The sequence below is a fragment of the Globicephala melas genome, chromosome 1 (genome assembly GCF_963455315.2).
Source record: "Globicephala melas chromosome 1, mGloMel1.2, whole genome shotgun sequence".
NCBI lineage: Eukaryota > Metazoa > Chordata > Mammalia > Artiodactyla > Delphinidae > Globicephala > Globicephala melas.
This window is the reverse complement of record NC_083314.1, coordinates 175148888-175165694: the sequence shown is the minus strand read 5'-3', so window position 1 is coordinate 175165694 and position 16807 is coordinate 175148888. Positions and strand designations below refer to the sequence as shown.

General features: G+C 54.1%; 1 protein-coding gene across 1 annotated transcript in view; it reads right to left on the bottom strand.

The window, feature by feature from the left end:
* The window catches only part of PADI2 (peptidyl arginine deiminase 2), a 46917-nt gene extending 30700 nt beyond the window's left edge, over window positions 1-16217 (bottom strand). Inside the window, exons 1-3 of the mRNA XM_030876970.2 lie at window positions 16018-16217; window positions 3647-3830; window positions 2612-2684 (exon numbers count right to left, since the gene is read on the bottom strand). Coding sequence (XP_030732830.1) covers window positions 2612-2684; window positions 3647-3830; window positions 16018-16109 — 349 coding nt within the window. The 5' untranslated portion in view covers window positions 16110-16217. The remainder of the gene's footprint in view (window positions 1-2611; window positions 2685-3646; window positions 3831-16017) is intronic.
* Between the last annotated feature and the right edge of the window lie 590 nt (window positions 16218-16807).

Sequence of the window (16807 nt, the reverse complement as noted above, 5' to 3'; positions counted from 1 at the left end):
TCTCGAATCTCAGGAGGAAGACTGAGGCACGGGAAGGTTCCTCAGCTTCATCCAGGCAGAGGGAAAATGGACTGCCCCAAGAGGAAGGGAGGAAAGCAAAGAGCATCAACTGAGCACCTAGCCCACGCCAGGCCCTCGGGATGCACCATCCCACTGAACCCTTGTAAACACTGTGCAAGAGTTCACCGTGAATCGCATTTTGCAGATGAGGAAACAGGCTCAGGGTGGTGGTCACAATGTGGCTGGACGAGGCAGAGCCAGAACACTGTCCGCTCTGAAGTCAGGGATGTTTTTGGCTCAGCGTGGACTCAGCACAGAACTAGGGTGAGACAGACTCAGATACATCCTTGGGGGCAGCCCCACCATCCTGGGACATTCAGAGCATTCCTGCCTCTGGGGTGTTGCCCCTGCATGATTACTCAGGGCATGGGGCTCAGGGGCTCCTGGGGTAGATGCCTGAGGGAATATGGGACCCGGAGGGGTCAGATAGACCAGTGGGTCTCAAAAGAAACCCAATTTTCACTAGGATTGCTGGTGGAACAGGAAACGCGAGTTCAATGGGGTGAATTTTTTATAAAGCTTTATTTCTGCAATGTAAACGACTGTCTTTTGTTCTGAGATTATGCCCTGCCTACTCTTTAGGTGTTAAAATGTTAAAATGATGGTGATAATTGATGGTAAATGGTTTTATTCCTGTCTTTTCTTTCTGGCCAAGTGTCAAAATGGTCAGGTTTACTATTTTTTGGTGGGGGGTGGGGAAGAGGGGACACTTCACTGACCCACGGAACCTAAATATCTGGAACTTGGGGCAGTTAAAGAAATCATTGTTCAGTGAGAGCACAGCCTCGGAACCCCGGAAGGATGAGCCTGGTCATTCATCACGTGCGGATTTGGTATCTTCGGACTCTCATGCCTGCAGCACCCTGACAGGCTTGCTCCGAGCACAAGCTTGGAGTCTCCTAGCAGAGCCCTGCCTCCTTACAGTGCACTGTTTTGCCGTCCATCCCGAGTCTGCCATGCTTTAGGGTGGAAGTCTCGTTAGTGGTGTCGTCAGCCCCTGGGCATCTCCCTTCTCTGCCAGGCCTCTGGCCACTGCCCTTCCTGCTAATGTCCTCAGGTGTCCTTGTCTCTGTGGGGTTAGGTTTCCTCAGGGACGGTCACCTGAGACAATCTGGGGGCACTGTGTGCCCGTGAGGTGGACACACGTGCCAGCCCTCAGCTGCGACCCGGGAGGCTTGGGTTTCATCTCCCAAGGCCCCCCGAGGTTGTTCTGAGGAACCCCCCACCCCCAAGGCCAGGTACTCACTCCCTTGGTGCGGAAAGAAGGGCAGGTGGCCAGCAGTGAAGCCCGTTTGGGAATAAGCTCAGAAGCAGGAGAGCACTGCTGTTGAGCCTGCTTCAGTGGCTAAAGACACAGGGTTGGAGAAGGAGGGGCTGGCTTGGGAACTAGTTGTTTTGTGGGGACAGTTCTGAGACCCCTGGAGGATGTGAGATAATTGAAATGGTGGGGTGTCCCACAAACCACTTTCAGGGTTTGTGGGCTCAGGTAAGTTTTTGTTCGTTTTATTTTTTCTAGGAGCCTTGATTTTTCTCATCTGTAAAATGGGGACAATACTAGTGTGCATTCTCAGAATAGATGTAAGCATAGATTGAGATCATGATAGTAAACCACTTAGTACTGGAGCCTGGCACACTGTAGGTGCTCAATAAATGCCACCTCTTCACCTAAGTCCCGGACACAGAGCAGGTGTTCAGAAAATAGACATTGTTATTTTTAACACTCAGCACATAGTTGACTCTCAGTAACTGGTAGTTCCCTCCCCCTGACATGTGGCCACTCTATCAATGTGAAACTGAAGCTGGATGGACAAAATGACCCACTGAAATGTCGCCCTGGCTTAAACATTATCTGATTTAAAATTAAAAAAAGTAATACCTCCACTGCAGAGGAGTCGAGTGAATGAAGCTTCAGAAGACCACAACCTACGTGCCCTGGTATCCAGGGCAGGGGAGTGCATTGCAAATGGGAAGAACCCAGGAGGGGAATGATCCTGAGTTCTGGACCCACCCTGCCACTGAGTTGCTGTGTGACTTTGAACTAGTTCCCTAACCTCTCTGGGCCTCAGTGTCCTTGTGAATCAAATGAAGGGCTTGGACTAGGTGAGTTAAGGACCCAGGCTGCATCTTTGTGTCCCTGGGCTGGGTCTGGGGAAGGCAAGTGTGTAGCTTGGATTGTTGAGGATAGCACAGGTTCTGTAGACAGGTCATTCCCCTCACTATGAGAGGCAAGTTCTTCTCCAGGCTGCAGGGGAGAGGCGGGAGAGGAACAGACTTTGCTCTTTCTCCTCCATGGCCCCCAGAGCCTGCGATGCGGACCCTGACATTGGGGTGAGTTGCTGGCAGACCAAGGCATGCCTCCTCCTGCAGCATCCCCACCCCAGGACATAAGGGCCTGGGCACGTGTGGCATCACTTTTCGGGCCTGCATTATTCAGAGGAAGCTCTGAGTGCCAGGTCAGCAGCACTGAAAACAGCCCAAGTGTCGTTGAGAAGAGCAGCAATGCCAGCCCCTGGGGAACAAAGGCACCCAGGCCATAGCCATGTCAACTCACCAATGGCCGTGAGGAAGAGCCCAGCCTGGTCGATGGGGGTGACCCCATCCTCCTCATAGTAGTTGACGGTGACCTTGACAGGGAGGGGACACATTGGGAGGGAAAGAAGGGCAGAGATCACAGATCACAGGCAGGAAGATCTGCAACGACCACCTCCCTCCCTCACACCTCACAGACTGTCAAGCTGACCCTCTCTAAACATCTGAACCCTCTCCTCCAGGAAGTACTCCTGGGTTGGTGGGCTGTTTTTCTCAGATTATCCAACTAGATATGGGACTCCCCTTTCTCAGAGTGCATCTGCATGGTGCATTTTGCTGCTTGTGGGGGCCGCACATCTGCCTTGGTGTGTGTCTAGCTGCCGCCAAGCAACGACGGGGCTTAGGTTGCTCTTACTGGAAAACGCCCAGCGTCATCAATGACATGGGGCACACAGTGAAGTTCATAATTAGAGAACTTAGGGAAGAGAGAGTCTGGTCTCGGCTCCAGCACTTGGGCAAATCATTTTGCTGCGTGGGCGCTCAGCATCCCGTCTGATACACGATGAGACCAAGGATGTTTGTGGCTGTAACTTCCAATGATTCTAATAGTTCGTCATTCAGCAGCACACGATTTTAACCTGCCATGAAGTCATCATTCTATGATCTAACAACAGGCTGTCTAATACCATAGCCACTAGCTGCGAATGTTTATTGAGCACTTGAAACGTAGCAAGTCCGAACTGAGATGTGCTACAGGTGTGAAATGCACAGCAGATTTAGACTTGATGTGAAAAAAGAATGTAAGCTAGTTACTTTTTTTACATTGATATCATGTTGAAATGATAATATTTTGATGATGGAGTTAAGGAAAAAATATCAAAATTAAGTCCCCCCGTTTCTTTTTGCTCTTTTAATGTGGTTGTTAGAAAACATAAAATGACGCGTGTGGCCCTCATGCTGCTTCAATCAATAGCGCTGGTCCAGCCTGTCTTGATGCCAGCACCGTCGGTCCCCAGTTCCCGCGGCCCTCGCAGGGGCGCCTCCCCGGCCACGGTACCTTGTCGCTGCTGGCCTCGGCGCTCGCCTGGCTCATGGTGAGCCGCAGCGTGGTGCTGGGCGAGAGAGGCCAGCGCTGCTTGCCGTCGGCGGCCACCTCCTCAGGCTGCCTGTCGTGCACCACCTCCACCTGCACGCGCTCCGAGTGCTTCAGGCTGAAGGTCTGGGCCCCGGCTGGGGCTGCGCTGTATGGAGAGAGGAGGGCGGTCACGGGGATTCCTGGGCAGGTGGGACAAGGGGCTTCAGGAGAAGACTCCTGGAGGGACGAGGCTGCAAGGACACTCCCAGGCTGCCTGGTCTCCCTAGGGACCCAGCTATACTGTAATCACCTGGTAGTGAAGAGGGCACTTGTTAAAACTACAGATTCCTTAAGTGGGGGAAGGGATAAATTAGGAGTTAGGGATTAACTGCTACACAGTACTATATGTAAAATAAATAAATGACAAGGACTTACTGTATAGCACAGGGAACTATATTCAATATCTTGCAATAAGCTACAATGGAAAAGAATCTGAAAAAGACTATATATACACATATATGTGTACATATAACTGATATAACTGAATCACTTTGCTGTACACCTGAAACATAGTAAATTGACTATACTTTAATTTTTTAAAAAATCACTGTATTCTAATGAAAACATCTTTTGGCCTAAAAAAAAAAATTACCGATTCCTTGGGCCAATCCTGTACCCACTGAGTCAGAATGTTCCAGGGTGGGGCCTGGGGATCTGAATTCTTAACACGCTTCCTCGTGTTTCTGACAGGCAACCAGCTTGGGAGCCACCTGATACTGTATGGGTGGAGGTCTGAGGCTCAGACAGAGGAATGAGTTTGCTCCAAAGAGAGTGCCAGGCCTAGAACCCTGTCTCCCAACCCCTGTCCAGCGTCTGAGCTGAAGGCCAGGAGACCTCGGCTGATAGAAAGGAGGCAGGTGTCAAAGTGCTGGGTTTGCACAGAGAAGAAGCCTGGAACTCGGGTCTTCAAGGGGCAAGCGTGGGCTGGCTCTTTCACAAAGACCCCTACTTTCTGTCACAGATTTCACAGCTTGGAATTCTCTCTGAGAGTCATTCCTTGGGGCTCTGGAGTGGTTTTCTATTGAAAGGGAAATAACTTTGGAATTCTTGAAAAGCCATCAAGATTTCAGGGCAGAAAACGAACTGGTTTGAGCTGCTTGCTATGGACTGAATGTTTCAGTCTTCCCAAATTCAGACGTTGAAGCCTTAACTCCCAATCTGATTGTAGTTGAAGACAGGGCTTTAGAAGATAATTAAGGTTAAATGAAGTCATGAGAGTAAGGTCTTAATCTGATAGGATTGGTCATCTTGTAAGAAGAGGCAGAGGGAGGAGAGGGGGAGAGAGAGAGGGAGAGACAGTGATCTCTCGTGCACCGAGGAAGGGCCATGTGAGCCCACAGCCAGAAGGCGGCTGGCTGCAAGCCAGGAAGAGAGTCCTCACCAGAACCCAACCATGCTGGTACCCTGATCTCAGACTTCCAGCCTACAGAACTCTGAGAAATAAATTTTTGTTTTTAAGCCACTGATCCTGTGGCATTTTGTTTCGGCAGCTCAAGCAGATTAAGACACTGGCTTAAGGGGAGATAACAGGCAGGATGGGGAGATAGAGGAGGAAGGTACCCAGGGCTGGCAGTTTTGCTAAATCTCCAGCCCCCCCCCACCCCCGTCTGAAGGTTCCTAAAGGCTGAAAAGGGCTCAGAGGGATTTGGGTGGATTCTCATGGGATTTGGGACTAAGATACAGGTACAAGTGTCTGCCTCAAAGGCACGTCTGCTATTTTGAAGGCCTGGTGTTCCTGGGCTCCCGAAGAGTCCTCCACTGTGATCGGGCATCAGAATCATCAGGGGGTGCTGTTTAAATCTTCACTTTTTTGAAGGCTACAGATCTGTGGATCCCATTCCCAGAGAGTTTGGCTGGCATGCCTGAGGGGCAGCTGAAGTTGTAAACAGTGACCAGGGTTGAATGAGAGCTTTAGGCCAGTGGTTCTCAAGGTTCAGGAGCAGTAGCAGTGGCAGCAAAAGCATTACCCAGAGGGCTCGTCGAAACACGGATTGCCTGGCCCCTTCTCAGCATTTCGGAAATTCAGTAGGTCTGGAGTGGGGCCTGAGAGTTTGCATTTCTACCACGTGTCCAGGAACTGCTGGTGCCGCTGGTCCAGGGGCCACACTTTGAGAACCACTGGTCTAGATGGCAGCAATGCACTCTGGTGCTTAGAGCCCTGGGATGAGATGGCCAAGGCCCTGAGTGTGAGTTTGCAGAGGCCCCCGGGCAGGGTCTCTTTGATCCAGGCCATAGACTGTGGGAGTTACTGGCAAAGACCACTGGTCTCGGGCATTGGCAGGAGAGACCGCTGGGCAATGGTCAGGCAGCCTGTGTCCAGGGCTGGGAAAGGAGCTTGTAAGAGAAGCTCCAGAACCACTCTGTTTCTTGTCTGTCCCCTTCTAAACTCCTCAGCCCATCATGGGGACACTTGTTGGCTGTGGTCTGCTGCCCTCCATTCACATCCAGCATTAGGAGAGGCACAGAGTCTGGGTAGAAACCCTGGATTGGGAGCACACGTGCAAAAGATATGGGTTCAAGCCCAATTTTGCCGCTGACTTGCCGAGGGGGTCTTGAGTGTGTCCCTCGCTCCTTCTGAGTGTCCACTTGCCGACCCATAAGATGCAGGACGACCGCCCATCCCTCCTGTCTCTCATTCTTCGGCGGGGACGGGGGACGGGGTGCCTGCATTTTGCCTCATGGTGTTACCCCGGGTGTCTGTCTTCCTCTGCATTGTAAGCCCGCAAGGGCAGGGTCTGGTCTCCTCTAGGGCCTAGCACACGGCTGGCACATCACACACACTCAGCAAAGAGGGTGGAGCTGAGCAGGACACAGGTGAACCTTTTAGCAGCTCCAGGCAGCAAATCCCAAAAGGAGGTGTGGGTACCCATGTGAGATGCTTTTAGGTGGCACATGGATGCACAATTTAAAAGAAGACTTACGTATTTATTAAATGTATTATCTTTTATGGCAAGTGATAAAGGTTGGGCATTTATGGTAATCATATAAGATCTCCACTTAAAGTTATAACAAAAATAAGAGTTGGTTTAAAGAAAATTTTTAAGTTAATGGTACTAGAGGTAGAATATGCTTTTGGTAAAAATTACGGGAGTCTGGGCAGTTGTAGGCTCAGATCTAGGAAACATTCCCCTAGTGCAAGTCCTGGGTTTGACCATCAACCTGCTGGTGGCCTTGGGCAAGGCGTTTCTCCTCTCTCAATTTCATCAAGTGTAAAATGAGAGAATGGGACCAGGTCAGAGGTGGCTGGAGTCTGGGGAGCACAGAGGCGGCAGGACTGGACAAAGGGGTAGGGAGGAGGTGCTGAAAAGCTGGGGATCTCTCTGCCAGACCCCCACCCTCCCTTTAAGCAGAGTCACATTATTTCATCTTGTCTCATATAATGGGTTTCTGCATACAACTCTATTTAGAAAAAATGGCTTTATAAACTCACAGGGCAGGATAATCTTTAGGGCCTCGATTCTGACAATAGTGAGATATAAGTGATGCTTCCTGCCACCCTCATTCCTCTGAGCCAGTTAGAAACTAGAGGAGGCTGCAGAGGCTCGGGGGTTAACGCCCCACCCACACTGGAGCTCTGGGGACTCACACCCTCCCACCCCGGCACCAGTCCTGCTCTGAGCTGAGCAAACAACTATTCTTCCAGCGGCCCTGGCAGAAGCAACAAAGGCATCTATTGTCCCCCGTGGCTGTCCCCCGTGGCTCCGGATGGCTGCCTCCCTCCCTCCCCAGGAAGAACCTCTCAGAATCCCCTGCAGAAACCCAAGAGCCAGGGGCTGCCGCCACCTTGACTGTCCCTGGATGCTGCAGGGAGGGGCCTAGGAAGTTACGGAGGGAAGTAGAGCAGGGATGGTGGTGGCCATGACCTCCTGCTTATGGAAAAGAGGCTAAAGATATGTAGATGGAAGGACAGGCTAGGACCACATCTGCACTGCCCCCCATAGCCCAGTACCCAGGACGTGACCATGCTCAATATATATTCTGGGAATAAACGAATGAATGGACCCACCCTTCTTGGTTTCCCAAACTGTATTACCAGAGTGATTAAAAAAAAAAAAGAAATCAGGTTACCTGCCTGCTTGAAAATACTCAATGGCTCTTCAGTGTCTACCAAACAATAAATCCAAACTCTGTAGCCTGGTATTCGCCCAGCGGCATTTAGCCACCGCATCTCAACTGGAGTCCCCAGCCTCACTTCCTGCAACTCCTCCCACCCTCTCAACTCCCTGCATGGTGTCATCTCACCATGCATTTTGCATATGCTGCTCCTTCTACCTGTAGTGCTTTCCCCTGACTTCTCTGCCTGGCAACTGCCCATCCCTCTCTGACGACTCAATTGATTTGTCTCCATCCATGTTTATTTCCCCTTGTGGCAGTTTATCTCCTTGAAGGTAGAGATTGGATTTTCTTTTTGTTCCAGCACCTGGCTTAGCACAGACACACGGTAAGTAAATGTTTGCTGCAGGAAGGGCTGGAAGAGGGGACTTGCTTATGTGGTCATTCATTCACTTAACATGTATTTATTGAGCACTTACTATGTGCCAGGCGTATACTAGGTCCTGTGGGGTAGAGCAAAAAAGATAATATGTTCCCGGGGCCCATGGAGCAAATGTTCCAGTGGAAGAGAAGGACTTCCGACGGATTACACAATTATGTGATTACAGCTGTGAAAATTGCTCTAAAGGAGACGTATGGGGTTCCATGAAGCCCTCGCCTGGAGGTCGAGAAAGGATTCGTGGAGGAAGTGGCACATTTGAGTTGAGGTCTAAATTTTACACTCTAAACGATAGTTAAGAATTAGTTAAATCAGTGGTTCTTAAATTCGAGTTGCATCGGCAACACCTGAAGAGCCTGTTAAAATACAGGTTGTCGGGCTACCCCCAGAGTTTCTGATTCAGCAGATGGGGTGGGTGGGGCCAGAGAAACTGCATTTCTCTCCCCCCCCCAACTTTACTGAGGAAAAACTGACAAATACAATTGTATGTATTTAAAGTGTATGACAGGATGACTTGATACACATATACAGTGGGAGCAAAGTGCGTTGCTAACAAGCTCCCAGGTGATGCTGCTGCTGCTGGTCTGGGGACCAGTGTGAGAACCGCTGAATTTGGACAAAGCGAAGAGAGGAAGAGGAGCAGGGACTTCCAGGCAGCAAGGACAGCCTGGGTGATGGCCTGAGGTGGAAGCTAGCCCAGCATGTTCAACAAACTGGAAGGAGGTAAACGTGGCTGGAGTTTGGGAGCAAAGGGGAGGGAGAGGGGTGGGGGGAGAGGACCCAGATCATGGCAAGGAGCTGGCCATTCTCCTGCGGGCACCGAGGCTTCTGAGCAGGGGAGACGTGATCATTTTTGCACTGCAGACAGATCCACCAGGGTGCAGGGTGGGCAATGGATTCAGGAGTCAACCAAAGGAACATTGAGCAAGACTGCAAAGTAGTGTCAGATGTATTGATAGAAGAGGGATGTTCACTGTGCCTGGCCCAAGAGAATTCTGGGTGTTGTGACCTAATATCTGCTCAGCCCCACAAATGCTGTGTGGCCTCTAGGGAGCCAGTCAGCCTCTCTGGTCTTCGCTCAGTCAGTGGGGAGGGTCACCAGCTTGGCCTTGCGGGGCTGGGATGCTCACTCAGCCTGGGACTCGAGGGCAGTACGTGCCTGCTGCTCGCTGGCACCTGGCTCTCCCAGCTTGTCCGCCTGCCCTGGGCCTTGTTAACACCAGCGGGGCTTACTCCACAGTGAGCCCAGCTCCTGGCAGGCTGGGTTTAACACCCTGTCCTTGGGTCTTTGCAGGAATCGGAGGGGGTCTGTGGGTGCCAACCTGGCGTGCAACCCCATGGCGAGCACCCTCCGGGAGCCGCCTGGTGTGGTGGTGGCTGGAGGCCTGGGGTGGGTAGCTGGTCTGGACAGGGATGGGTGAAGACGAAACATGACTTTTGTCTTCAGCCAGCCTTCTTCTGTGCCTGGTAAGCTCAGCAGCCTCTCTCGCTAGGCACTGGTGCCTCCAGCTGCCCAAGGTCCCTCTGCTGAGGGAAGAAACAATCTAATCTATGGTCACTCCCTCCGCAGACACCTTCAATGACTCCCTCCTGCCTGCAGAACAAAGTTTAACACCTGAGCCTGGCATTCAAAGCCCCAGTTTAAATGTATCCGCCCTCTAGTCTTACACTCCAGGCTACAGAAACTATGCCCTTTCTGCCCCCACGTGTCCCGACTTTCTTGCCAGGTACACTTGCTCCTGCATGGCCTGTCCTGGTCACACTGTGAACCCCTGTCCACCCTTCAGCTAGGTTGCCACCTCCTCCAGGGAGTCTTCCCTGATCCTATTATGATCCAGGACTCATCTCTCCCTCCCTTTGCTGGTGCTTCAAACAACACTTAACACTTGTTCAACATTTCTCTCCCATGAACGTTATAAACTTTCTGAGGCCATAGTTCATTATTATTTGTTTTGCTAATATTATAATAAACCCAACACTAACTCCTGATAACCACTTACTGAGTATTATGTACCAGGCACTGTTTCATGCCCTTGGCCCACGTGACCTCAGTCCATCCTTTCGATAACCCCACGAGGCCTGTATTAATGTCATCCCGTTTTACAGATGAGCACGTTGAAGCCCACAGAGGGCAAGCACCTGCTCTGAGTCTCAGGGACAGACTGAGATGGGCAGGGTGTGGGGTAAACTCAAGTGCTCTGAGCTCCGGGCCTGGTTGCTCTGTTCCTGGGAGAGGAGCCAGAGGTTACAGTCCTCCTTAAAGGTCCTTCAGGTAGGGACACCTGGCGGGGGAGGGGGACTGTCAGGCCTGGCTCGGGAGAGGATCAAATGAGAAGCCCCTACTTACATTGCACGTGGGGCTCAGAGGTCCAGAGAGGGGAGACCAAAGGCTGGCTTCCTGCCCTGGGCTCCTGGGTGAGTGACCAGCATAAGCAGGCTTGGGCCAGTCAAAGCCCCAGGCATGGGGTTGGGCCCGGCTGGGCAAGACAGAGCTGTCTCCGAAAACTGGCCTCCCCCAAAGTTGAACAGGTGTGCCTGTCCAGCCGGGGGTGGGCACTGGGGTGAGCCCCTGCCACTGTGCTCAGGCCCTGTGGGTAGGGAGGCAAGGCTCTCAGGGACCCCAGCCGTGCAGGGGGCTGTGGGCTCGAACCACAGGGTGCCAGCTGCCCCTTAGGACCCTGCTGCTGCCCGGGAGCCAGCCTGATGCCCAGGCCCTGGAGCAGCTCCTGGCAGGGCTTCCTTTGTCGAGTCGAGGGCTCTGGGTGTTGTTCTGATTTATGGGGCCACCTGACCTGGCCTGAATGCCACCTCCTGTCATTCTCTCAGGAGCAAGTGCTGCTCTGGCCAAACGCGGCCACATGCCCTTGACCTTCCACTGGCCCGTCCAACGGTATCCATCCCTTGAGGCTGGGGGTGGAGAGCCCAGTGACAGGCCAACGATAGGCCAGTCCACATGCATCCCTGGCCACAGCCATCCATCCATTCAGCCAGCCAAGGGGCCCTTCAGTGACTTGAGGGCAGGAAGCTCACAGGAAGAAGGAAGACAGTGAGCAGGGAGAGGACGAGCCTAAAACACGAGCCCTAGCAGGCGGCCCAGCAGAGCAGTCACGGGCCTGGTCTCCACACTACCGCCATTTACCAGCCGTGCCATCTTGGACAAACATCCCTGACCTCAGTTTCCCCCAAAATAGTACCTAACTCATAAAGTTGTTGTGAGGTTTAAACACTTGTAAATTATTAAGTACACGTGAGATGCGTGTGCAAGGTGCCCAGAAGGCTGCCTGGTACAGAATAAGTTAGCTAGTAATATTAAGTAAATAATAAGATCTGCAAAGATAAAAACAATAGTCAGGAGGTAGGGAGTGACTGGGGCTTTGGGTCGGGCACTGCGAAATGGGGTGGAGTCAAGAAAGCTGCTTGGAGGAGGTCACGTGAGCTGAGACTCGCCCGGCTCGCAGAGGTCTGGGGGACAGTGTTCCAGGCAGAGGGAACAGCACCTGCAGAGGCCCTGAGGTGGGGATGAGGGGGGTGCATTCCAGGGCCAAGAGCACCCACAAAACCAACGTGGCCGGAGTGGAATGCGCGCAGGGGAGTCAGCAGGAGATGGGGCCGGGCGCCCTACGGGGAGGCGCCAAGTCCTCGTTGCTTCAGGCCGGACTGCTGACCCTCCCTGGCCTTTGCCTAAGGATACCTTCTAAAACACTCAGACCAACCAAGAGACAGCGAGAGGGGGTCTGAGTGAGTTGAGGGAGCGAGATGGGGATGAATTTAGATTCGGCAGGCTCTCCAAGGCAGGATATGGAACTGCCCCATGCCCTGTTTTTCCAGCATTTTGCTATGCTGACGTCTAGGAATTCCTGCCCTGGTACCACCTTTCCTATCTTCTGCCAGAGAGTGATGGGCAAGACCCTGCCGGGAGAAAGGGCTGGCGAGCCTCTGCCTTAGGGTGTCTCAGAGAAAGGGGCACAGGATCACCCCTACTTCCTACCTCATGGGCTCATCGTGAGTCAAATGTAACCAGGAGAAAGCCCTGGAGAGGCAAGAGATAGTTGATACCATCGTCTCTGCTCTGAAGCTCCTGCAGACCTCAGGGTACGGGTCCTGACCTCTCTCCACCAGGGAGAAGGGGACACCGGCCCAATTGAGAACTCTCACGCCCCAGGACAGACGCATGAACCAGGGAGGGATAGGAGGAGCTGTCTGCACAGCCTAGTCTGCGGGAGAGTCGGGCAGAGCGCGACCACCCCATTAATTTACTCCGAGGCTGCCCCTTCTCCAATCCCTCCAGGCTCGGGGGGTGTCCGGCCGAGGTGAGCGGGGAGGGTGAAACCGACACGGGGGTGCCGCTCACTCAATGTCCTCTCTCCAACTCCAAGCCAGAATCAGATGGGGACCCAGGCCAGCCCCAGTGGAGAAACGGCTGCCAGCTAAAGGGACCATCAGGGGAGATGGTGAGGGGACAAGGCGTACACGTGCCAGACCTAAGATAAGTACACTTCGGGGTGGTAGAAGGAAACAGCAAGTATCTTCAACAGTGATCGCCAAGGAAATCTCTAGAAAAAAAATCCTACTTCCTTTTTTCTGCGCCTCTAGTTATAGCTTGCCATTACTCAGAATGTGGCTGGGTCAGGTCATCATCCCCAAAGGACCAGTTTTGCTGGGAGAGGGAGGGTGACCCTCAGGGCCTGCTGAGGAAGGGGCAGGAGAGGCCCCTGCTGTGTGTCTGGAGGGGAAGGAGGTCGTGTGTACATCTCAGGAAAGGCGGCCCAGAGCCCTTGGGAAAAGGGGTGGGTGTTGAGGTCTCTTCACTTGCCTCTGTGACTCAGGAGTGAGGGGTCAAGACACTACTCCCTCACTAACTAGGCCCAGGGTCCACCAGACCTTGTCCCTTGGCGTCTCCTTGGAGATTGGAGCCCCTGGGGCATCATGTGGGGTCTTGGGTCAGGACCTGTGTCTGGGTGGGGAAGGGCTCAGTGGGAAGTGGAGGGTCAGTTGGAAGTGGGTGAAGTCTCCGGGGGCAGTGGGCTCATGGCCTGGGTGGAGGGTGGGAGGGACACATGCTGAGAGGTGCACCCAGTTCAACCTGCTAGTTTTAGGGTCACACAGGCTGGAGTGGAGATTCAGAGCCTGAGTTCTGACCCACACGGAACTAGACCTGAGTCCTGTGTGACATCAGGCAAATGGCTTCACCTCTCTGAGCCTCACTTTCCTCATCTACACAATAGGATGATCCTAGCACAGCCTCCAAGGTCTGTGGAGAGGAAGAGAGGAGATAATGCATTTGGTCTGTAAGTGCTCACTAATATCTCCTGCTATTAATACTGACAGCCGCTCTTACCACTACAGCTATCAGGAGTAACAATGGCCCAGTCTCCTTAGTTTCAGAAGGGGCCTCTGTCCACTAGACCAGTGGTTCTCAACTGGAGGTGACTTGGCCCGCCAGGGACTGCTGGCATTGTCACAACTGGGGAGTTGCTACTGGCATCCAGGGGTTAGAAGCCAGGGATGCTGCTAAACATCCTACAACGCACAGGACGGCTCCTGGCGACAAAGAATGATGCAGCCCCAAATGAGCTGGTGCCGAGGTTAAGAAGCGCTGCTCTAGACCTGCGCTGTTCAGCACATACAGTGGCCACCAGCTACCTGTGGCTATCGAGTGCCTGAAATGCGGTGAGTCCGCATAGAGCTGGGCTGTAAATATAAAATACACATTGAATTTCAAACCCTTAGCAAGAAAAAGAGGATGTAAACTAGCTCATTAATAATTTTTACATTGATTACATACTGAAATGCTAATATTTGGGATATATTAGGTTAAATAAAATATATATTATTATAACTAAGTTTACCTGCTTATTTTAACCTTAAAAATGTGGCTACTAGAAAATTTAAAATTACACATGTGGCTCTATTTGTGGCTTGCATTCTATTTCCGCTGGACAGCGCTGGTCTAGACTGTACTGCTTCTCTTGGGGGTGGCGGAGAGTCTTAGGTGAAGTGCAGGTGGGAGGTGAGGGTCGCTGGGGCTGCGGCTGGTTTCTTGAGAAAGGACAAAGGGGATCGTCACACGTCTGCCCCCTGCCAGAGTCCACATCTCCCCTGCTCCCTGCCCCTACGCGGGCTGGGCCTCTCTCTGCCAGGACAGAGGGCGGGCAGGGGGCCTGAGCCTGAACCCCTTCTTTACTCCCCACCCCTCAGTGGAGGCACCAAGCCAGCCTTTCAGGCTGCACTGAAAGTACCGCAGTGAACAAACAGGCGGGTATGGTGACAGCTGAGGCTTAGAGACCTGAGCGTCCTGGCTCCCGTCCCACTCCCTGGCAGTGCCTAGTTCGGACTCGGGGGGTGGAGAAGGGAGGGGAGCGCTCCCAGGCCACTGAGGCCTGGACCACACTCCAGTTTTGTGTTATGACCTTCAGAAACCACCCCTGAGGTTTACATGTGGACAACTGAAGCCAGGGGCCAATGAGTGGAGAGGGTCCCTGGTCTGCACGGTGACCAGGCCCTTTGCTCTCAGGGAAGACCAGTGCCTGATGAGGAAGAGGCTAGAGACAGGCCAGCAGGGCCGCCAGGGCCACTGGAGGCGACAGAGACAATGGGCTGGGGAGGATGTGTGGGAAGACACAGGGATGGGGTTTGGTGGGGGGGCCTGAGAGAGGCAGGGCGCTCCAGATGACAGAACGATTTGGGAGCAGTAAGCCACTTTGGCACTTCCAGCTTAGCTCAAGGCACAGAGAGGCTCAGGGGACTTGCCCAAGGGTATCAGCATGGGGTCCCCACCCCTGGGTCCTGCATGCTCCCTCCTGTCAGCACTGACCCCTCCCACGCCAGCAGTGGGGAACATTTCAAATGCTTGGAACAGAGGGCTGCAGGCTCCCACCCTGGACTCTCCACTCCTTCATTCACACCAGCCACACCTTCGCCAGACCTGCCCCATGCATGGTGGGGAGACGGGGCATTGCACTTGGGTAGCAGGGGATCCCTGACTTCAATTCCCCCAGCCCAGGTCCTGCTGTCTCAGAAATCCTGCAACCCAGCAGGATTCGTGGACAGGAGAACAGGGCCAGGGGGAACAGCATCCTGAACAGGACAGTGCCTCTGACAAAGACTCCACCTCACACCCTCGGTCTGGGGGAATAAGGTCCCTCCCCAACCCCAGCGTGAAGTCAGGGGAAGGCATCTGGGGACAGGGAGCTCATGGCCAGTGCCTGGTGACAGGCAACCACCAGCAGCCCCCACAGGGCGAAGCTGGAGCCTAGGCAACCCCTACGGCCAGATTCCGCCCTTGGGCAGCTCCCCTCTGGCCCTGCCCCAGCCCCTGGCAAATCCTGGAGGAAGCTCAGCTGATCTGGGAGTGGAGGGAGGGGCTGGGCTGAGGCGGGTGGTGAGCCAGGAGGGTCTGAGGGCGTAAGGGAGGTGCTGAGGGGAGAGCGGGGAAGGGAAAGAGGAGAGGATGCTGGGGAAGCTGAGTGGGTGCTGAGGTCGTCCTGGGAGAGGGGCGGGAGAGGTGGTGAAAGGTCTGGCGCCTGGAAAGGAGCAGTAAGGGTGCTGGGGCTGTGTCAGGGTGTCTGGGAGGGTCTCCGGATTCCGGGGAGGCTGACACAAAGTTTGGGGGCTGTCAGGTTTCTGGGCAAGGTTCTTAGGATTTCTGGGCGCGGGGGCGTCGGATGAGGGACGACTCGGGCTGGAGGCAGGCTGTCCGTGACCCCGAGTCTGGCGAGGGTCTCAGGATTTCTTGGGCCCAGATTTCGGGCCGAGCCCGGAGTCGGAGGGGGTCTTGGGCCGGCGCGGAGGCCCAGCTCACCTGTAGACATCGGTCCAGAGGTACGTGCCCAGCACGTACACCGCCTCCACGCGGCTCCCGTACTGCAGCCGCACCGTCCGCTCGCGCAGCATCTTCCTCGTAGTGCCTGGCCCCGTGCCAGTCCTCTCTCTTCTGGGTCTGCCTGGAGCACCTGCCGCAGGTAACCCCTCCAGCAGTCCGCGAGCGCCGCGGCTCTCCGGCTCCGCCTTTATCCTGCCGCCGGTGGGCGGAGCGGCCCGTCGGCCTCCTCTCGCAGTGGGCTGTGGGCCCGTCCGTCAAGCGTGGCCACGCCCTCCACAACTCTTCCCGCGGGGCCCCACCCCCAGGCCCCCCAGCCCTGCCCCTCCCCCCCCAGGCCCACCCCAACACTCCCCCCACCATGGTCTGGGTGATGTCAGCAGTTGCCAATTTCCTACTTTCACTGGTTGATTTGCTCATTCTTTCATTCAACATACTTTCAGCGGGCCCCCAGCTGGCCGGCGCCAGGACACAGGGCCAACCGCCCCTCCGGGCGCCCCCCGGCCCTGCGGGGCAGATAATGCAAATGTGGAGTTGTCATAGGGGCGGGGACAGGAGGCGGTGGCTCAGAGCGAGCGGATGCGCTAATCCAGCCCAGGGTCCCGGACCTGAGCCTTCTTAAAGGAGGGGTTTGCAAACTAAGGGGAAAGGAGGAGAGGGAGCTTCCTGACCAAACCGGAAAGCCAGATGCAGCCTGCCCCCTCTCCCCCTTAGCCCCCCAACAATCAGATCAGTATTACAGAGGGAAAGTGGGGAGAGGGGTGGGAGTGGG